The sequence below is a fragment of the Nycticebus coucang genome, chromosome 4, assembly GCF_027406575.1.
Source record: "Nycticebus coucang isolate mNycCou1 chromosome 4, mNycCou1.pri, whole genome shotgun sequence".
Taxonomy (NCBI): Eukaryota; Metazoa; Chordata; class Mammalia; order Primates; family Lorisidae; genus Nycticebus; species Nycticebus coucang.
The window spans coordinates 71028625-71052149 of NC_069783.1; the positions used below are offsets into that span (position 1 = coordinate 71028625).

At 35.8% G+C, this 23525-nt stretch overlaps 1 protein-coding gene across 1 annotated transcript in view; it reads right to left on the reverse strand.

Moving 5' to 3' along the window:
* EXOC6B (exocyst complex component 6B) overlaps positions 1-23525 on the reverse strand; it is a 782024-nt gene that overhangs the window by 236899 nt on the left and 521600 nt on the right. Inside the window, exon 19 of the mRNA XM_053587825.1 lies at positions 20538-20679. Coding sequence (XP_053443800.1) covers positions 20538-20679 — 142 coding nt within the window. The remainder of the gene's footprint in view (positions 1-20537; positions 20680-23525) is intronic.

Here is a 23525-nt window from a genome sequence, read left to right on the forward strand (position 1 = left end):
GTCCCATAAGAGTCTAATAGAGCTGAAAACTCCTATTACCTAATCACACTGTAGCTACACTAAGGTGTTAGTGCAATGCATTACCTTTTCTATGTCTAGATAGGTTTAGACATGAAAATACTTACCACTTTGTTACAACTGCCTTCAGTATTCAGTATTATAACATGCTGTACAAGTTTGCAATTGGAAACATAGGCTATACAATATAGCCTAGTGTACAGCAGGAAATACCATCGATGTTTGTGTAAGTACATTCTTTGATGTTCCAAAATCACCTGACAAAGCACTTCTCAGAATGTATCCCCACCATTAAGCAATGCATGACTGTATAGAGGCAGTACTATGCGTGGTTTCAGATTTCTACTGGGGCTATTGGAACATATGCCTTGTAGATAAAGGGGACTACTGTATAAGTCCTCTGGGGGAACATAGGATTATATATACTTACAGTAAAAACTATAATAAATATATTTAACATTTCTTTAGTAATTACAGTTATTTACTGGAATCTATAAAGTCTTTCACATGTATTATCTAATTTTTTTATTTTTTATTGTTTGGAATTCATTGAGGATACAAAGAATTAGGTTATACTGATTGCATCTATTAGGTAAATTCTCTCTTATAATTGTGTCCTGCCCCAAAGAGGTGTGTCATACACTGTGACCTCATAACACCTTCACTCCTCCCTTCTCCACATTCCCTCAATCCCCAACCCAGCACCATGCATTAGATCATCTATTGTCTTAATACTAGAATTAAGTACATTGGATTTTTGCTTTTCCATTCTTATGATGCTTTACTAAGAATAATGTGTTCCACCTCCATCCATGTTAATACAAAAGATGGAAAGTCTCCATCCCTTTTAATGGCTGAATAGTGTTCCATGGTATACATATACCACAGCTTGTTAATCCATTCCTGGATTGGTAGGCATTTAGGTTGTTGAGACTTCTCCATACTTTCTTCCAAAAAGGTTGTATTAGTTTGCAGTCCCACCAGCAGTGTAAAAGTGTTCCTTACTCTCCACATCCATGCCAGCATCTACAGTTTTGAGATTTTGTGATGTGGGCCATTCTCACTGGGGTTAGGTGATATCTCAGGGGGTGTTTTGATTTGCATTTGTCTGACAATTAGGGACGATGAACATTGTTTCATACGTTTTTAGCCATTTGTCTCTCTTCTTTAGAGAGACACTCTTGCTCAGTGATATAAGAGATTGATGACTTTTTTGTTGTTGATTAATTTGAGTTCTCTGTAGATGCTAGTTATTAAGTTTTTGTCCGATTCATAATATGCAAATGTATTTTCTCTTTCTGACGGTTGTCTATTTCCTTTGGTTGTTGTCTCCTTAGCTGTACAGAAGCTATTCAGTTTAACTAAGTCCTATTTGTTTATTTTTTGTTGTTGTAATTGCCACTTCATAAAATCTTTCCCAGGCCGGTATCTTCAAGTGTTTTCCCCACACTTTCTTCCAGGATTTTTATTGTTTCATGCCTTAGATTTAAATCTTTTAAACATCTTGAATCAATTTTTGTGAGAGGAGAAAGGTGCAGGTCCAGTTTCAGTCTTTTACATGTGGTTATACAGTTCTTCTGGCACCATTTATTGAACATGGATTCTTTTCCCCAGTCTTATGTTCTTGTGTGATTTATCAAAGATCAGGTGGCTATAAGATGTTAGTTTCATCTCATAGTTTTCTATTTGGTTCCAAATGTTTATGTCTCTATTTTTGTGACAATACCATGCTGTTTTGATCACTATGGCCTTGTAGTACAGCCTAAAGTCTGGTAGGCTGATGCCCTGGCTTTGTTTTCATTACTAAGAAATGCCTTGACTGTATGTGTTTTTTTCTGGTTCCATACAAAGTGCAGAATTTTTTTTTTTCAAGTCTTGAAAGTATGATGTTGGTATTTTAATAGGGATGGCATTGAATCTGTAGATTGCTTTGGAAAGTATAGACATTTTAACAATGTTAATTCTTCCCAGCCATGAGCATGGTATGAACATACCATTTATTAATATCTTCTATTTCTTTTCTTAGGGTTTCATAGTTTTCTTTAGAGAGGTCCTTTACCTCTTTTGTTAGGTATATTCCTAGGTATTTCATTTTCTTTGAAGCTACTGAGAAGGGAATTGTGTCCTTGATTAGCTCCTCATCTTGTCTTTTTGATTAGCTTCTCATCTTGGCTGTTATCGGTATATACAAGGTTACTGATTTGTGGACATTGATTTTATATTCTCAGACATTGCTATATTTTTTATCACTTCCAAGAGTCTTACAGTTGTGTCTTTGGGGTTCTCTAAGATCGAGAGTTCGACTTCCTCTGCTCCCATTTGGATGCCCTTTATTTCCTTCTCTTGCCTGATAGTATTGGCTAGAGTTCTTCCAGAACTATGTTGAATAGTAGTGGTGATAGAGGACAACCTTGTCTTGTTCCAATTCTAAGTGAAAAAGCTTTCAGTTTTACTCCATTCAGTAAAATATTAGCTGTGGGTTTGTTGTAGATGGCTTCAATGTGTTTAAGAAATGTGCCACCTATGCCTATATTCTTAAGTGTTCTAATTAGAAAAAGATGCTGAATTTTATTGAATGCTTTTTCTGCATCTATTGAGAGGATCATATGATCTTTGTTTTTGATTTTGTTGATATGGTAAATAACGTTTATGGACTTGCATATGTTAAACCAGCCTTGCATCCCTGGGATGAAACCTACTTGATTGTGATGTACAATTTTTTAAATTAGAAGCTATAATCTATTGTCTAGGATTTCACTGAAAATTTTTGCATCATATTCATTACTGAAATTGGTCTGAAGTTCTTTTTAATTGGGTCTCTTCCTGGTTTTGGTATTAGAGTGATGTTTGCTTCGTATAACATGTTAGGGAAGATTTCTTCCTTCTCAATTTTTTGGAATAATTTCTGCAGTATGGGTATAAGCTCTTCTTTGAAGGTTTGATAGATTTCTAGTGCGAAGCCATCCAGACCAGACCATGTTTTTTTTTTTTTGGTAGGAGATTTTTTATTGCTTCTTTGATCTCAGTGCTTGAAATTGGTCTGCTCAGGAGATGTGTTTCTTCTTGGTTAAGTCTAGGGAGACAGTGTGATTCCAAGTCTTGATCCATTTCCTCCACATTGTCAAATTTCTGGGCATAGAGTTTCTTGTAGTATTCAGAGATAATCTTCTGTATCTTTGCAGTGTCTGTTTGTTATTGTCCCTTTATCATTTGTGATTGAGGTTACTACAGATTTTACTTTTCTGTTTCTAGTTAATCTGGCCAAAGTTCATCAATTTTAATTTTTTGGAAAACTGACTTTTTATTTTGTTAATTTTCTCAATGATTCTTTTGTTTGCAATTTCATGAATCTCTGATTTAATTTTGGTTATTTCTTTTCTTCTGCTGGGTTTGGGATTAGATTGTTCTTCTTTTTCCAATTCCATGAGATGATTCATGAGTTTGCTGATGCACTCTGTTTTTCGAATGTAGGCATCTTTAATTTCCCTCTTAAGACTGCTTTTGCTATATCCTACAGGTTTTGGTAACTTGTATCTTCATTGTTGTTATGTTTGAGGAATTTAATGATTTCCTCTTTTATCTCTTCCTGAACCCAACTATCATGCAGCATAAGGTTGTTTAATTTCTAAGTCTTTGTGTGGGAATGAACATTTTTGTTGGAGTTGAGTTCCACCTTTATTGCCTTGTGGTCCGAGAAGATACATGTATACATTCTATTTTTTAATTTAATAGGTCAATTTTGGAGTACGTGTCATAAAAATATATGATCTTTAGCTTTGGGATGTTGTGTTCTGCATATGTCTATTAATCTTATTTGTTCTAGGGCAGTGGTTCTCAACCTTCCTAATGCCGCAATGTATTTTCATTGTTAAAAAGGGGTCACAACCCACAGGTTGAGAACCGCTGTTCTAGGGTCACATTTAAGTCCTTTGTATCTTTGTTTATTTTCTGTTTACAGGATCAGTCCAGTTCTGTCAGAGGGATGTTAAAGTCCCTGGCTATCATGGTGTTATGGGATATCATATTAGTCATACAATATCAAAGTCTGTTTCTTAAATCTGGGAGCATTTAAGTTGGGTGCATAAATATTTAAAATTGAAATGTTGTACTATTCCTTCTTGTACTGTTCCTTTGACCAATATAAAATGTTCATCTTTTCCTTAACTTTAGTTGCTTTAAATCCACTTGTATCTGAAAAAAAGATTCTCTACAGACATTAAAATAATCCATATAATCTCCCTTCTCATAACATACCTCAGTATTTTGGAACTAAATAGAAATTTGGAGATCATCTAGTCCACCTTTCTCATTTTATAAATGAAAAGACCAAAGCCCAGAGAGGTTTAACAAATCCCCAAGACCATATAGTTACTTGGTGGCAAAACTTAAGTTTAATACAATAAAATCCAGTTCATTTACTCTTTCCAGTGATGATCACAGTGACATTGATGATAGCTGCTAATAGTTATTGAGTATTCAGAATAGTAATTACTCACTTAATCATTATAAAAAGTCTATGAGATTGGTATAGTTGTAAATGTATTATACAAATATAGAAATTGAGGTTAAGAGTAGGAATTGAATATGCCCAAACTACCAGATTGAAATCCAGGTTTCAAAGGACAATCTGTCTATTTGCATCATCTAAGATTTTAATTGTCATGTAACTGGCATATTGAGAATTGGTTCAACTGGTAGCAAAACTGGCTTTATAATCCATATCAGTTGGTGATAGCATGTATGTACTAAAACTGCCACTGACTTCCTAGTTGCATACCCTGTAAGATAATCTTCCTTACAATTCCAATTACATCTCAGTTTGCCCTGCTAGACATATCTCATGACATCTATCCTGAGTTACTGCTACCTCCAATCCATCCCATGCTCAGAGCTTACCAGACATCCAGAAAATAAAGTAGTTGCTAATTGCATCACATTTACTCATTCAACAAATACTATGCAAGTACCATACATCAGACATGTTACTAACTCCTAAGGAGAAAGGACTGAGCAGGGCAGACAGGATCCCTGCCCTAACTAATCTAATGTTTATATTTTTCTTGAACACTATGAAATCCATATATTTAAAAATCTCTCCTTTACCCTTGAACTGATTTATATAAATTTTTGCTCCTTGCTGCTATGGTTTGAATGTTTATGACCCTTCCATAATTCAGGTTGAAAACTTAATCTTTAGTGCAACAGTATTAAGAGGTGAAGCCTTTAGGAGATGATTAAGCTATAAGGGCTCAGCCATTGTGAACAGAATTGGTAACCTTATAAAAGGACTGAAGGGAGTTAGTCATGCCCTTTTTCTCCTTCCACCATGTGAGGAGTAGGTTCTGCTGCCATTTATCAATTTAAAGAGACTGAGGAACATGAGTCACGTAATCACTTTCGACAATACCAAGCAATTTACAAGGAAAACAAGGCAAATTCTGTCCTTCTTAGAGTGCTCAGCTCAAGAATACAAGAAAACACAGAATTACCCTAAAGCTCTACTGCAGCAATCCCTTCCTGCCTGAAGCTGGATAGTGGAGTGAGCTGAAAATCAAGTACATAAATTCACTTCAAGTATCAGTTGTCTTTATAATCCCACCATATTTCCCTTATAAATGCAAGGGCACTGAGAGAAATCATAGATTTCTGATCCCTATTCTTCTCCAGAATGCTTTCCATTTCAATTCCATTGCCAGAGAAGAGTAGCACTCTGCTTTGCTATGGTCCATCCCTTATTGAATCTTGTCCTGTGAGTAGGATCTCCATACAACATGGGATTAAGAGTGAAAATTAAGAGTAGAGAAGGAAGGAATTATATCCAAAAAGAAATGTAAGAGTTTTCTAGGGAACTTCAGAAAAAAATAGGGAAAACTATGGATATGCATTTTGTACTACTTTTTCAAGAAAGATTGAACTTTTTTTTTTTTTTTTTTTGAGGCAGAGTCTTACTATGTCACGATGGGTAGGGTGCTGTGGCATAATAGCTCACAGCAACCTCAGACTCTTGGGTTCAAGTGATCCTCTTGCCTCAGCCTCCCATATAGCTAGGACTACAGGCCACCCACCATAATGCTTGACTAGTTTTTCTATTTATAGTAGAGACAGTGTCTGGCTTTGCTCAAGCTAGTCTTGAACTCCTGAACTCAGGAGATATACTCACTTCGGGCTCCGGGAGTGCTATGATTACAGGCTGACTGAACATAATTTTGATTGTCAACTATCATAGGGCACTGGAGAGGCTTGATTTAATGTATTAGCTAACAGTTACTTTAATAGTTTGCTTGGTTTGCTGATGAAGATTTGGGTTTAGCCCTAGCTTCGTTATTATTTAAGACCCAGAACTCCTTTTGCAAGATATAAACTTCAAAGGCTGTAAAAGAAGAATGATAGTATGGATCTGTCACACATGTTTTCCCTGTGTTTCTTACCAGGGTCTTGTGGATTTTACTTTCTTCCCTCTCCCTCACATTTGGAAGAGATTGGTAAAGAAATGCCCTGAGCTGTATGAGATACTCTCATGGAGAGGAACTGAAGGTGGATAATTAATTGTAAGAAATTGGAGAGGCAAGGATAGCTGGGCTCAAGTAGAATAGAAAATAGAAAGGAGCAAGCATAGTTATACCAGTTGGCAGTTGTTTGGGCCTGGTACCTAGAGTCCAGAGAGTTCTCTTAGAAAGATTTTTAGTTTAGAAGTCCCAGTGGCAAAATTACAAAATAGCCTAATAAAGTTCACCTGAATAATATTCACTAAAATATCTCACATCTGAGTCAGAGGAGAGTCAGTAATACTACACGTTTGCAAGTATTTATTTTCATTAACATATACAAAGAGATGGAAATGTTCAAATTTCTCAGGAATTTCAGTATACTGAATGCTGATATTGAGCTAAAACTAATTCTTCAGGCATACAGAAAGCCATGTAATCTTCAATCAGAATGGGCAGATTATGTAACAAATGGTATTCTGCCACTATTTTGTATCACAGGAGGCTCGGTGAGACCATGAATATACTGTTTCTCTAAATCATAAGACCATGAATTTACTCTGAATTTGCTTCTCTAAATCATCAGTATAAGCTTAATATCCACATTAGTTTCCTGACCCATAGAGTGGTAAGAATTCTGGTAAGAATGGTGATATGGAAGGCTTTAGAGGCCCTTGTTCCCTTCCAAAACTGTAAATCAAAGTCCAGAATAATCACCCATCAAAGAACTGAAAGTATACGTATAACAAGATACATTTAATTATCTTCCAGTTCAAGTATCTAGTTTATTCTGTGCAAAAGATTCATGGATCCTAAGAAATAATGAATTTCACTAAATTTAAAAAGATGCAATTACTGCATTTCCTTGCTTGCAAGCAAATGTGCCCTGTATTTGGTATAATTATATTTCTAATATACAAATCTTTTGAATAATTTAGGGATCTAAGGAGATAACTAAAAATTGAAAATGCTTAACACTATTATTGGAAATAGAAAGAAAGTAGGAAAGAAAACACATAAAGATATGCATATGGATAAAAATTGATAACTGTAATAAATTATAATAAAATTTCCATGGCTGTTTAAAATGATTTTACATAATTATCCCATTTGACTTCTAATAATACTGAGACAAATATAGCAGGAATTAATATTTCTAGTTTACTAATGGACTCAGTGAGGTTAAGTGAGTTGATTCATTCACTCCCATAGCTTGAATCATCATGCAGATAAATGGTAAAGCTTCTAAATTACCTCTATCATGGATTACTTCAGCATCCTTCTCACTAATCTCTGAAGCTTTTGAAAACTTCAGCGTTCTTTCCAAGAGTACACATCTAATCAAGTCACTCTGCTATTTAAAATCCATGATTTCTCATTTTATCTTCAGCTCCCAGCATGATACTTTGTACAGTTTAGAGGCCCACAAATATTTGCTGAATAAATGAACAAATTATTGAATTAATGCTAGTAACAAATAATTGAGCTGTAATATAAATCTAGATCTCCTTATTTTGAATATACAAAGAGATAGCTTAGGAAATTCCACACCCAGACACAGACTGAACATCCTAGTGTATAGAAGATACAATAGATCAAGGAGGTATTAGACAATCAGGATCTGCTGTTGTTTAAAACCAGGTTTCTCTGACAGGACCAAGTGTTTCAATATCCAAAACCAAATATAAGACATACAAAAATATAGACATGTAAGGTGAAATTCAACAGAGCAGAAAAACCCAGAAGTCATTATTATTATTATTAATGAAAAGGGATAATTTCTTCACACATCCTGAATTGCTAGCAACTTCCACCCTAAAGTTTCTTGTTTTAGAGGCCTTTCAATAAGAGTTACCTAATAATAACATTTCTGTTAGCTAATGGTTATCATTTCTAGAAGACAATGGAGCTAACTGACTGATTTCCTGCAAAAGCATCAAGCTTAAAATTAGAAAATGATCAGTTCTAATCATATCTTTAAGGACAGCCAAAAAGGTTTTACAGACAATTTCCAAGAAACAAAAGTTAAAGTCTTTTTTTCTTTTAAGAGATGGGGGTCTTACTCCATCACCCAGTCTGAAGAGCATCACTATTTAATGTAGTCTCAAACTCTTGGACTCAAGAAATGCTCCCACTTCAGGCTCCTAAGTAGCTAGGACTACAGGCATGTAACACCATGCTTGACCAAATTTTAAAGTTTTTTTGTAAAGACAGAGTTGCCTACACTGGTCTTAAACTCCTGACCTCAAATGATGCTCTTGCATCAGTCTCCCAAAGTGCTGGAATTATAGAAACGAGCCACGATGCCCAGTCTAATTTCTTATGCCAAATTAAAGGGCATCTCCAAACCTAATTATTCACAACCTACTTCGAGTGGTCTGTGAAAGGCCTTCTGAGTCCTATGCATATTCAGCTGGATATGCTGAGTATGAGTTAGCAGATATGCAAATTGTTCCTAGGGATAAAGACAACAATAATAACATGAATAGATACTAATTATTGCCTAGTTAGAACTTCACCAGCCAATGAAGTAAACCTTTTCATGCATTATCTCATTTAGTTCTGACCCCTATCTCTGTAATATTAGGTACTATTATTATTCCCATTTCATAAATGGGGCTTCGAGGTGTTAAGTAACATATACATGGTCACACTAAAATTAAATGGTGACTCAAATTTATTCTGTTGAAGTGACTGTAAAATCTGCATTCTTAATGACAGAATACTATTAGAATCTCTTAGGCTACTGTTAGTACATATAATTCCTCTCTGCACTTGGGAGCTAAGAAAACGGAAGCCAGGCCTCAGAGTCAAACACCCAAGGAACATTCACATTTTATTGTGTCCAGAGTTTGATTTCTTTCAGGACCTATACAGTTCTTCAAAGGACTCACAGACAAAAAGGGAAAATACCTCATGCATAAACTCCTCTGGGTAGAAAGATGTAAGTGATAATTATCCTGTCATTTGGCACTGCTTTTATACGCCTCTGTATAGTTACTTGAATTTTATGTATCATTTCTTTAAGATTTTTTTATAGACCACTGAGCATCTAAAGAAAACCTCTGTATAGTTACTTGAATTTTATGTATCATTTCTTTAAGATTTTTTTATAGACCACTGAGCATCTAAAGAAAAAAATGAGGGGGGTGGTATAAGAAAAGACATAGAATAGAGTTCTTTCTTTTAAAGTAAAATAAATGCCCATGGAAAGTTTCTTGACAGACAAATTACTGCCAATCAGCAATGAAACATTAAATTCTAAATCAATGAATCTTAGTGGCTCCACAATATACAAAAAAATTTTTTTCAGTGCTGATATTATGGTTATAAGTGGTACTGTCATGCCTTCCCAATGTTAGCTTCTAGTCAATCCTACATCCGAAAGGCTATTACAAATAGGGAATGGCTTTTCAGAAAAGATACTAGCTTTTTGGAACCCCTTTGAAAAGGTTCACAATTTCTTGTTTCCACTTTTCCACTGAATGATCTATCTCTTAGTACTAACTGAAAACTGGCTCTGCAGTAAGGATGCTGATTCCGCTATAGTTCTCCAAGTAGAAGCTGTTCATTCTTCTGAACAAAATGTACTTCAGAATTAGCCCATAAGATAGGAATTTTTCTTACTCTTCAGTGATTCTCCCAGATCATCACTCCTTCTCAAAGTGTATATATCTCAGCTTTATCATACTTCATTCCTGTATATCCTTTTGTTGTTTTTGTTGTTGAGACAGAGTCTCACTTTCTTGCCCCGGTAGAGTAGCATGGCGTCATAGCTCATAGCAACATCAGACTCTTGGGCTCAGTAATCCTCTTGCCTCAGCCTTCCAAGTAGCTGGGACTACAAGTGCCCACCACAACGCCAGGCTACTTTTTTAGAAACAGGGTCTCACTCTTGCTCCAGCTAGTCTCAAACTCCTGAGCTCAAGCAATGCAACCACCTCCCAGAGTGCTAGGATTAGACATGAGCCACCACACAGGGCCTTCCTATTTATTCTTATCAATATCAAAAATTCAGTCTTGTAGTTTAGTCATTCCCGATCAGTCATCAGACTTTGTCACTCAACCAATGGTCAAATGCCTACACCAAATCCCTATTCTTCCTTTTCTCTGTAAGAGAATGAGTTTCTACTTTTTCCTCAGAACTCAGGAAAGGATGATTTCATACTCAGCTTCAAGAATCAGTTTGATTGGTATAGACAATCATTATGCCTTCCTAGTAAATAACTGGATAAGAGAAAGAAATATGAAATCATTTTGGCTAATTATTAATAAATGCAATTTTGGCTAATGTTTGCTATTGGATATTATCATGTCTAGATGAAAGCCCTAGAAGTGTGCTTATTTCTAAACAATGAGATTATGGCAGCTTTTATTTCCTTTTTTGTACTTTCCCTCCACTCTCCCCCAATTTTCCATGATATTTCCATAAAGAAAAATCTAAAAAACTTTGAAAAGATATTCATTTGATTCTGCTACTAGCTATGATAGTCTAAAAGGCAAAGCACTGGGCGGCGCCTGTGGCTCAGTCCGTAAGGCACCGGCCCCATATACCGAGGGTGGTGGGTTCAAACCCAGCCCTGGCTGAACTGCAACCAAAAAATAGCTGGGCGTTGTGGCGGGCGCCTGTAGTCCCAGCTACTTGGGAGGCTGAGGCAAGAGAATCGCTTAAGTCCAGGAGTTGGAGGTTGCTGTGAGCTGTGTGATACCACGGCACTCTACCCAAGGCCATAAAGTGAGACTCTGTCTCTACAAAAAAAATAAATAAATAAAAATAAATAAATAAATAAATAAAAGGCAAAGCACTAATCCTAACATTGTAGAAAAAATAAACTAGAAAACTGGGCAAAAGCATCTGAGGGAATGACTGTAGATATTAGACAATAAGCAAGGCAGCACTGTGATTCCACAGGTAATATGAAACTGAGAGAAGGAAAGAAATCAGGTAAGCTTGCCTAGGGCAGTTTTCAGAGTGTGATAGAAAGCAGGCAAAGGGAGGGAACCCAAACAGAACATGGTTATCCTACCAAGTTGAAAATACATAGACGACATGAGACAAGGAGGCAAAGGCAATTACTGTTTGCATGGCTAAGTACCAGAGAGAAGGAAGCTCTGGAAGAGAGCATTCAGAAAAACTATAGAAAAGTTCAATTGGATATTTGGTAGAGTACTAATTTGTGCAAGTATGGGAAGAACTTACCAAAGGCCAGGAGGGAAAATCACCATTAATGAATAGGCCGAAATAGTTGTGAAGCTCTTAAAAGGCTGGGCATACTTTGTGTTTCCACCAGTCAGAGTTGAAAGACCTCCAGATATCCAGAGTATTGTTTTAGAATTATCATTAAATCAGACCTAGACAAAAGGCTGCTATGAAAGCATTATAGGTTTAAGAGCAAGCCTTGAATGGACCCAATTCCAAGTAACTTAAAGGCATGTCCAAACAAAACCTAACACTATATAAATGAATAAAACAAATATACTTAACAAAATAAAATCTAATATATTAAAAAACCTAATAAACAAGGACCAGGAGTCCAAAGAAATAGCAAAATACAACCTGTAACCAGCAGAAAAGAAAAGTCATTAACAGATATACACCTGAAAAATATACAGATAATGGAACTGGTAGAATAGAACTGTTAGATAGCTGTTATAAAAATGTTTGATATGTTAAAGAAGGTAGAGGAATATGAGCATTGTGAGGAGAGAAATGGAAGACAGAAAAAGAGAACTAAATGGAGTTCATATAGTTGTACAAAACGATACCTAAAATGAAAAATATATTAAAATAGATAAAAACAGATTAGATACTGCAAGAGGAAAGTTGAAAAATTGCAGTAGGAGCCATCCAAAATGAAGCACATAAAGAAAAAAAAAAAGATTGGACATGAGAGTAATCTAGCTGCAACATCTGTCACCCTACTGATTGCCAGGGTTGATTTGGCTGATCTGGCTGGCTACAGTGTCTGCTTCCTCCCTCTCCACTCCATGTGCACCCCTGTCAAAGCTGTGTACTCAAGTCAAAGAGGACGACATTGCCAGATCAATCTTTGGTCAAGGGAATATAAGTAGTTGTGTATCCTTGCTAGACCCTCCAAATAAGTTCTCATGAAGAAAAAAGAAGATAGAAAAAAATAAAAATAAACAGAGCATCCATCAGCAAGTTATGGGACAACATGAAACAGTCTAAAATATGTGCAAAGAGAATTTCACAGGAAAGGGAGAGACAGAAAAAATATTCAAAAAATAATAGCCAAAGAATTTTCAAATTTAATGAAAATTATAAACCTGCATAGATAAACTCAATGAATTCTAAGTAGAATCTACCCAAAGAACACCCTAAAAGGCACAGCACAATGAAATTGTTGAGAACCAGTGATAAAAATCTCAAAAATGAAGGAAGATATATACAGAGGAACAAAGATAAGGATAAGAATAACAATAGACTTCTCATCAGAAACTGTGTTAACCAGAAGGTAATGGATAGAAATCTTTAAAGCACTGAAAGAAAACTGCCAATATAGAATTCTTTTTTTTCCTTTCCTTCCTTCCCTTCTCTCTCCTTCCTTCCTTCCCTTACCATATCTATCTATCTCTCTATCTCTCTTCTTTTCTTTTCTTTTTAAGACAGAATCTTACTCTGATGCCCGGGGTAGAGAACTGTGGCATCATAGTTTACAGCAACCTCAAACTCCTGGGCTCAAATTATCTTCTTCCCTCAACCTCCCAAGTAGCTGGGACTAGAGGCATCAGCCACAATGCCCAGCTACTTTTTCTATTTTTAGCAAAAAGGTAGAGAGAAGACTTGCTGAGGCTAGTCTTGAACTCCTGAGCTCAAGCAATCCACCTGCCCTGGCCTCCTAGAGTGCTAGGAATACAGGCATGAACCACTGCACTCAGCCTAGAATTCTTTATACATTGAAAATATTGTTCCAAAATGAAGGTAAACTGGAGATTTTGTTAGGAAAAAAAAGTTTAGAGAATTTAATGCACGTGGCATCATACTATAATATACATTGAGGTAAGCTCTTCAGCAGAATAAAAAATGAAATTGGATGGAAATCAAAGTCTACATAAACTATGAAGAATGCTGAATATAGTAAATATGTGGGTAAATATAAAATATGTATTTTAATCACTTCTAGGTATATTTAAAAGGAAAATGATTGTTTAAAACAAAGATATAATAATGCACTGCAGGTTATACAGACTATGTAGAAATAATGTTTATGTCAACAACAGCACAGAGGACAAGAGAAAGAAAAACAAGATATACATTGTAAATCTAGTAACATTAACCAAAATAAAAAAAAAAGTTATAGCTAATAAGCTATAATTCACATTAAATGAAAAAATAAAAACTTGGTTAACCTAAAGAAAAAAAGTGAAAGAGGAAGAAAAGCAGGGCAAAATATAAAAGGGAAAAAAGAAAATAAATAGTAATATGGTAAAGTTCAATCATATCGAAAATTGCATTTAATATAAATGACCTAACCAAACCAATTAAAAACCAAAAATTATAATATTGGATACAAAAGTAAGGCCTGACTACATGCTGTCTACAACTTTATATTTTTAAAAACTTAAAAGGATAGAAGATAATATACTTATGCAAACAGATCACAAGAAAGTTGAGTAGGACTATGCTAATAGTAGGACATCACACAAATTAGATTTTTAGAATAAGGAATATTACCAGGGCAGAAGGAAGTAATTTCATAAAAATTAAAGTATTGATCTATCCTGGGGATATTAACAATCCTAAGTATATACCCAATAACTGAGCTTCACGATAGAATTGAAATCCATGAATAGATTATCTGGAGAATTTAACACTCTTCTTAGTAATCAATGAAACAAGTAGAAAGAAAATCAGTAAGATATCTTTCTGCACATAAACATCAAAATGTACAGTAAATGGACAAATTCTTAGAAACACACACCATCTCTAAGCTCCTTCAGAAGGAAACAGAACTCCAGAACAGACCAACATTGAGTAATGAAATGGAAGCACCAATTCCTTATTATGAAACTAATGTAGGACCTTCACATGAAAGCTATAACCCAGTTATAACCTAAGAATAGGGAGAAAGGGGAAAGGGGGGGGGAGGGGGAAGGAGGGGGATTAATGGGATTACACCTGCGGTGCATCTTACAAGGGTATATGTGAATCCTAGTAAATGTGGAATGTAAAGGTCTTAGCAAAATAACTAAGAAAATGCTACAAAAGCTATGTTAACTAATGTGATGAAAATGTGTCAAATGATCTATGAACCAAGTGTATGGTGCCCCACGATCATACTAATGTACACAGCTATGGTTTAATAAAAATAAATAAAAAAAAAAATCTTCCAAGGAAAAAGTTCCAGACCAGATGATTACACAAATTATTCCAGACCTACAAATTAGAATTGGTACCCATACTGCAGAAATTATTTCACATCGGTGTGGTATCGGGTTTATTTGTGTATCTCTTTTTTTTTTTTTTTTGTAGAGACAGAGTCTCACTTTATGGCCCTCGGTAGAGTGCCGTGGCCTCACACAGCTCACAGCAACCTCCAACTCCTGGGCTTAAGCGATTCTCTTGCCTCAGCCTCCCGAGTAGCTGGGACTACAGGCGCCCGCCACAACGCCCGGCTATTTTTTGGTTTGCAGTTTGGCCGGGGCTGGGTTTGAACCCGCCACCCTCGGTATATGGGGCCGGCGCCTTACCGACTGAGCCACAGGCGCCGCCCGTGTATCTCTTGTATACTCATCAACCTATGCAAGTGGCAAGTCCCCCAACCTGTGTTTCGGTAGCTTTTCTGATCGCCCTTTGTCTAAACTCCCAGGGCTTCTCTAGTCCCGCTCCTGCTAGCCCTGGCAAGTGAGATGGACAGGCCAATTCATTTGGCATCAGCAGGGTGTCCCTCTCAAAGGACCCTTACCTCTCCCCAGCTGGTCCTGTCTTGTTCATGCCGCATAAGGGTGAGTGGACAATGACTGGCACTGGAAGGTGGTGAAGGATGCCTTCTCATACACAAAGGAAGGGAAGAGGTGACTTCCCCCACCCCCCCATTGTTTGACTGCAGAGTGTGAAGATGCAGGTAGCTACAATCTGATAGGCAGGACTCTGAACCTAATTTCCCCTACTCTCCTCCCCAGGCCCTCTTCCATGATTTTGCCCTCCTCTCTCACTTCTGTCCCCAGCCCCACTGGAAGAATCAGCTTTGAGTAACCATACAGTTATTCTCACTGATAGAGAAGACTTATTTGTCGGAGTTTCACTTGTTTAATGGTCTTGGCTTATTTTGAGAACAAAAACCAAAAAACAAAAAATAAATTAAAAAAAGAACATCAGTAAGGATATAGGAGATTTTGAATAACACTATCAGTCCAACTTGACCCATTTGATATCTAAAGACTGATCCACACAATAACAGCTTAACATAGATTCTTTCCAAACACAAATGGAACATTTACCAGGTCATAAAGTAAGTCTCAAAAATTTAAGAGAACTGGAATCATACAAAGTATGCTCTTTGATCAAAAACAAAATAGACTAGTAATCTGCTAATATAAAAAACATACCTACAAAATTTTCTAAATATTTGAGAAGTAAACAACACACTTCTAAATAACCCATAGGTCAAAGAAGAAAATGCAAGAGTAATTTGAAAATATTCAATTGAATGAAAATAAAAACAGGATGTCAAAATTTGTGTATTGCAGCTGAAGTAATACTTAGAAGATAATTTTGAAGATAAAAATGCTTGTAATTAGAAAAGACGAAAACTTCAAATTATCTAAGTTTCTACCTAAAGAAACTAAAAAAAAAAAAAAATCAAATTAAAAGTAAATAGAAGAAAGAAAATAATAACAATAAAGTATCAGTGAGACAACTGGAAATTAGCCAGGCATCTCTGTTGAAAACTTTTCAGGTCTTCATGTGGTATCTCCATATAAGCATTATTTGGGCTTCCTCACAGCACAGAAGCCTCAGGGTAGCTGGACTGCTTACACAACACTAACCAAGGAGATTAAGGCTGATTCTTCCTTTATGACCTAGCCTCAGAAGTTACAAAGGGGCCTCTAATGCCTCATTCTATTGGTTATAATCAACTCACAAACTTGCCCAGCTGCAAGGGGAGGAGTATTGGAAGTCACTGCTTAATGAGGTAGTGTCATGGTTCCAAAAAAGATATAGTAAAGAAGATATTGTAGATATCTCTGAACCATGTAATATGCACCACAGGTCTGAGCTGACATATACTATAATTTTCCTTTAACTTGAAAAACTCCCTTTTATATTTGTTGCAGTGCAGATCTTCTGGTGAGAAATTCTTTCAACTTTTGTTTATTTAAAAATGTCTTTATTTTACATTGATTGATTGATACAGAGTCTCACTCTATTGCCCTTTATAGAGTGTAGTGGCATCATAGCTCACAGTAATCTCAAACTCTTGGGCTCAAGCAATTCTCTTACCTCAGCCTCCCAAGTACCTAGGACTACAGGCACTCTCAACAACACCTGGCTAGTTACAGAGATAGGGTCTCATTCTTCCTCAGACTGGTCTGGAACTCATGGGGCAATCCACCAGCCAAAGCCTCCCAGAGTGCTAGGATTACAGGCATGAGCCAGTGCACCTGGCTACCATGACTGGCCTTTTACTTTTATTTTTGAAGGATATTTTCACAAGATATAGGTTTTTAGGTTGACAGGTTTTGTTTTCCTTTTAGCACTTCAAAGACATTGTTCTACTGCTTTGTAGTTTGTACTGTTTCTGATAAGAAATTGGCAGTAGCTTTTACCATTATGCCCTACTTTCTTTGGCTGCTTTAAAATTCTTAATTGTTTAGTTAGCAATCTAACTACAATGTGCCTCAGTGTGTCTTTCTTTGTTTAAAACCTAAAAAACTTTAAGCTACAATCATGCATTATGGCCCACCTTATCTTCTAAATTACTGAATAAATTATATTAAATTTTCCAAAGCTCCTATATGCAATTTACAACATACGTGTCATCAGTGGGTCTCTTTCTATTGCCTAGTTTTTCTTCTGTTATAGGTCACACTTTACTGCTTCTCTTCATGTCAAATTTTAGCTTTGTGCTATAAAATTATGGATGCTATGGTTGAGGATGTGAATTTTTCTTTCTTCCTCTCTAGGGACTTCCGAGTATTGTCAGAAGGCATTTTGAACAATATTTGAATATCGGCAAAGTAACTGTATCTCATCATGTCTTGTTAATAGACTTTGTTAGGGAAGAGTCAAGAGTAGTTCCTGAGGATAACATCCAAAATATGTAAGAAACTCAAACAACTAAATATTATAGTAAGAAATAAATAATTCAATTTAGAAATGGTCAAAAGAACCAAATAGATATTTCTAAAAAGAAGATATAAAAATGGCCAACAGAAAAATGAAAAAATTCTCAAAATCAATAATCATCAGGGAAGTGAAAATTAAAACCACAATAAGATATCACCTCACATCTATTAGAATGGCTATTATCAAAAAGATAAAAGATAACAAGTATTGGCAAGGATGTGGAATAAATAAAACCCTTGTGCATTATTTGTGAGAATGTATATCAGTAAAGCCATTATAAAAGAGTATGGAAAGATCCTCAAAAAGTTAAAAATAGAACTACCATATGATTCAGCAATCCCACTAATGGTATAAATTCAGAGGAAATGAAATTAGTATGTCAAAGAATATCTGCACAGTTCATTGTAGCATTATACACAAGAGCCAAGATACGGAATCAACTTAAGTATTCATCAATTGATAAATGGATGAAGAAAATGTGGTATATATACACAATGAAATACATAATATTATTTAGACTTAAAGAAGTTGGAAATCTTGTCAGGTGCAACAATGTAGATGAATCTGGAAGACATTATGGTAAGCAAAAAAAGCCAGGCACACAGGAAGACAAACACTGCATAATCTCACTATAGTTGCCTTGTTTTTTTTTGTCGAGACAGAGTTCTACCCTATGCCCTGAGCAGAGGGCAATGGCATCATAGCTCACTGCAACCTCAGACTCCGGCTGTGGGCATCCTGCTGCCTCAGCCTCCGAAGCCGCTGGGATTACAGGTGCTCGCCGCGGCGCCCAGCTGAGTTTTTCCATTTTTTTCATGAGTCAGGGTCTCACTCTCGCTCAGACAAGCCTCGAACTCCTGAGCTCGAGCAATCCTCCCTCCTCAGCCTCCCACAGTGCTGGGATTACAGGCGTTAGCCACCGCACCCAGCTCATAATCTCACTATAAATAAAATCTAAAAAAGTTTAACTTGTACATGAAGTAATATGTACATTAATTAGCTCGATTTAGCTTTTCTGAAATATATACATATTTCAAAACACATATTGTACACTATAAATATATACAATTAAGAAAAAAAGAGTAGCTGTTACTTAAGAGCTGGAGTAACATTTTTAAGACCTAACCTTTCAGGGTTTTACTGAAAGCACAAGATGTTTAGCTGGTCTCTCTATGGTCAGAATTACAATGTTTACTAATACTCAGTGACCTTTGACGTCCTCATTCATCTCACAGAACTCTAGTGGATATTCTCTGCCAATACTCATACAGTTTTACCCTATATATGACAACTAAATATTTGCCCAAATCCTCAAGAGCTCTCCAATGCCAATTTCTAGAGATACTTTTCTGAAGTAGTTCTCTGCTCTTTGGAACCCTGCCCAAAATATAGGGCATATATGCCAGTCTTTGTTGGTTTCTGTTTTGTTATGTTTCTCTGTGTGAAAATTGCTTTTAGGGAGCTCTACTTTGCTCTATTGCTGTCTAGATAGTGTCCCCAGATAGAAAGCCAGAGTGAATGTGAAGCTTATCTTATATACAGGATGGACATAAAGTTTGTGTGCTATTTACTATGTTAAACTATGTCAAATTGCACACAAAATTTATGTACATCCTGTATTCCCTTCTCTGAAAGTTCACAGCCTTGTGCTGTCTGCTGTCCAAGCATGAAAATAGTTGCTTCATAGAGTTTATCCAATTTTATAGCTATTTATGGTAAAAGGGTGACCTCTGCTATTTTTTACTCTGTTGATGGTTGGAAATGGAAATTCCTATTAGTACCTTTATAAATTAAAAAATAGCATGGAAAATAAAACCTTAATTTCTAGCCATCAAAAATCAACCAAGGTAAATCAATAAGTAGTTAAAATTGAAAGGGATGGCATGTAATGTTCGACTATTTTAATTATATTAAAATCAGGAAAATAATTTTTCAAATTTTACCTTGCTAGACACACAATCTTCCAGCCTCCCTAAGAAAAAGAAATGACCATATGACTATGCTTTGATCAATGAGACAAACAGGGAAGTTTGCTATGGACCTTCTAATGCTTTTCATTTTCTTAATAAATGGAATAGGTGAGGCTGGCACCTTTTCCTGTCTTGAATGTGGGTCTCTTCTGACGACATGGTATAATATATATGAGAATGAAAAGTCCACACTCTACAGCAAAGGAGAAGAAATGAAAGAGCCTGGGTCCATAATGATCTCACCCAGTAGCTTAAATCAGTGCAGCAACTGTTATCTCTGAAAAAAATAAAACCTATTTGCTTAAACCGCTCTGTCCAAAGTTTAGTTTCTCACAATAGAAAGCATTTCTCATTTATTAATTCATACATACTTAGTTCTTTAGACTAAGAAGAGTTTGCAGATAAGATGTAGACAGTCATTAGGAATTGCATTTTTTTTTAAGTCTTTGGATCAATAAGTTTTGGTTTAAAGTCTATAAAATGCATGCCTGCCTTATATCCCTCCTGGGATTGTAAACTTCCTTGTGGCCAGGGATCATCTCTATTCTAACCATGGATCTAAGCACTTTTGGGTGCTTGAATTAGCTTGATAATAGACTCTATTTCTAGAGGCCTTACAAGTTATCTCTATCATTTAGGTACTATCTGACTCCATTAGGAACAAGGGTCCTACCAAACTAAAACTTTTTTTTTGTCCACGGAAGTGCATATGTAGGTAAGACAAATAAGCAAAGGAATAGTTCACTGTCTTACGTTCACATTCTCTGACATCCAAGTTGAACTGCTGTAATGCTCCCAAGGTAAGCTGTCTTACTTCAGCTTCCAATAAAAGTTGCATCAAGGATGTGGCTAAATGCTTGCAAGCAGACATACATGCTGTCTGTGCCACCTTTCCCTGAAATACAAAAGTATAAGGATAAAATTAATGGATATAATGAAATTCCAACAAAAATTAGAATAACTTCTTTTTTTAATTTTATAATTATAACTTTATAGATACTATATTCTTTTTTAATTTTTACATATACACATGTTTATTGGGTTTCCATTTTTGCCTTCACAAAATTATAAGAGGCTTAAAATTTAATAACAATAACAATGTTTAAGATAAAGACTAGAAACAAAAACGTCGTAAAGTGTGAACGAACATAAATACATTCAGAAAAGAAATCAGAGAATTGCTGCATCAAAATATTAAGCAATAATAATAATAATGCAAAGAAAGTAACATTCACATTGTCAAATAAGAGTATGTTTATTATAGAATGCTTTGACTCTGAGATTCAGGATGGAGTCATCAGTTAACTTATTATTTTTTTTTTAAAGTCTCAAAAAATAGACAATATTTATAAATAAAAGTAAAAGATAATTTCAAAAAACAGATCATGCCAAATCTTATAGACAATAGAAAAAGAAGAAATTATTCAAAATCATTCTACTTGATCTGGATACACCTGCTATTAAAATTGGAGAGAATATATTATAAAGGGGAAATTACAAACATATTTCACTTATAAATGAGGATGGCATATCCCAGACAACATATTAACAAGTTGAATTAAAAATTAATGTCTAAGTAATATACTTTGGTCAAAATTAAACCCAATTTATGTGAGAATTAGTCACTATTTTCTTTTCTTCTCACTTTTTTTTTTCTTCTTTTCCTTTCCCTCACTGACTCCCTCCTTCTCTGTCTGGTCTCCCCTTCCCCTATGCCCCACTGTGTCATTAATTGTCCTCATATCAAGAGTGAATACATAGGATTCATACTTCTCCATTCTTGTGATGCTTCACTAAGAATAATGTGTTCCACCTTCATCCAGATCGGTACAAATGCTGCAAAATCTCCATTTTTTTTTATAGCTGAATAATATTCCATGGTATACATATAACAGCTTACCAATCCATTCCTGGGTTGAAGGACATTTAGGTTGTTTCCACATTTTAGCAGTTGTAAATTGGGCTGCGATTAATAGCCTAGTACAAGTGTCTTTATAATAAAAGGGTTTTTTTTTTTTGAGATGGATTAAAGATGGCGGCCGAGTAACAGCTTCCCTGCAACTGGGAACAGCGAGTCTGGGGAGACAAGACTCCAGGCATCTCTGGCCAGTGGGATCTGCCTATAATCATCCCTTTGAGGATACAGGGAGCCAGCAAGGGACTTCTGGACCCCAAAAGGAGGACAAAAACAGTGGAAAACTGGCAAGTGGTTGCATGTGTTCAATCGACCTAATCATGCCGGCAACCGTAAGTACAAGCAGCAATGAGATTGCAAACCGGAAAGGCCTTCCTTGTGAACTGTTTCAGTGTTCTTGGACTTGGCACTCAGTTGAACTGCCTTGGGGAGAGCTTAAGCAAGAGTGTGGAGAACTTTGGGCATTGTCTGGGGCCCCAGACTGAGCCACTAAGCTGGGAAATCACCAAATTTTTGGAACTAAAGAACAATCAAGACACGAATTACCAGAACCTCTGGGATACTGCAAAGGCAGTCCTAAGAGGGAAATTTATAGCACAGCAAACCTTCCTCAAGAAAACGGAAAGAGAGGAAGTTAATAACTTAATTGGACATCTCAAGCAACTGGAGAAGGAAGAACACTCCAATCCCAAACCCAGCAGAAGAAAAGAAATAACCAAAATCAGAGCAGAGCTAAATGAAATTGAAAACAAAAGAATTATACAACAGAACAATAAATCCAAAAGCTGGTTTTTTTAAAAGATCAATAAAATAGATAAACCTTTGGCCAACCTAACCAGGAAAAAAAGAGTAAAATCTCTAATTTCATCAATCAGAAATGGTAATGATGAAATAACAACAGACCCCTCAGAAATTCAAAAAATCCTTAATGAATACTACAAGAAACTCTACTCTCACAAATATGAAAATCTGAAAGAAATTGACCAATACCTGGAAGCACGTCACCTACCAAGATTTAGCCAGAATGAAGTAGAAATGTTGAAATCTTGAACCTATATCAAGTTCTGAAATAGCATCAACTATACAAAATCTCCCTAAAAAGAAAAGCCCAGGACCAGATGGCTATACGTCAGAATTCTACCAAACATTTAAAGAAGAACTAGTACCTATACTACTAAACCTCTTCCAAAATATAGAAAAAGAAGGATTATTACCCAGCACATTCTACGAAGCAAACATCACCTTGATCCCCAAACCAGGGAAAGACCCAACAAGAAAAGAAAATTATAGACCAATATCACTAATGAATATAGATGCTAAAATACTCAATAAGATCCTAACAAACAGAATCCAACAACACATCAAAAAAAATTATACACCATGACCAAGTCAGATTTATCCCAGGGTCTCAAGGCTAGTTCAATATACATAAATCTGTAAATGTAATTCAACACATAAACAAACTTAAAAATAAAGACTATATGATTCTTTCAATTGATGCAGAAAAAGCTTTTGATAATATCCAGCATCCCTTCATGATCAAAACACTTAAGAAAATTGGTATAGAAGGGACATTTCTTAAACTAATAGAGGCCATCTACAGCAAACCCACAGCCAATATCGTATTGAACGGAGTTAAATTGAAATCATTTCCACTTAGATCAGGAACCAGGCAAGGTTGCCCATTGTCTCCATTGCTCTTTAACATTGTAATGGAAGTTTTAGCCATTGCAATTAGGGAAGAAAAGGTGATCAAGGGTATCCACATAGGGTCAGAAGAGATCAAACTTTCACTGTTAGCAGATGATATGATCGTATACCTGGAA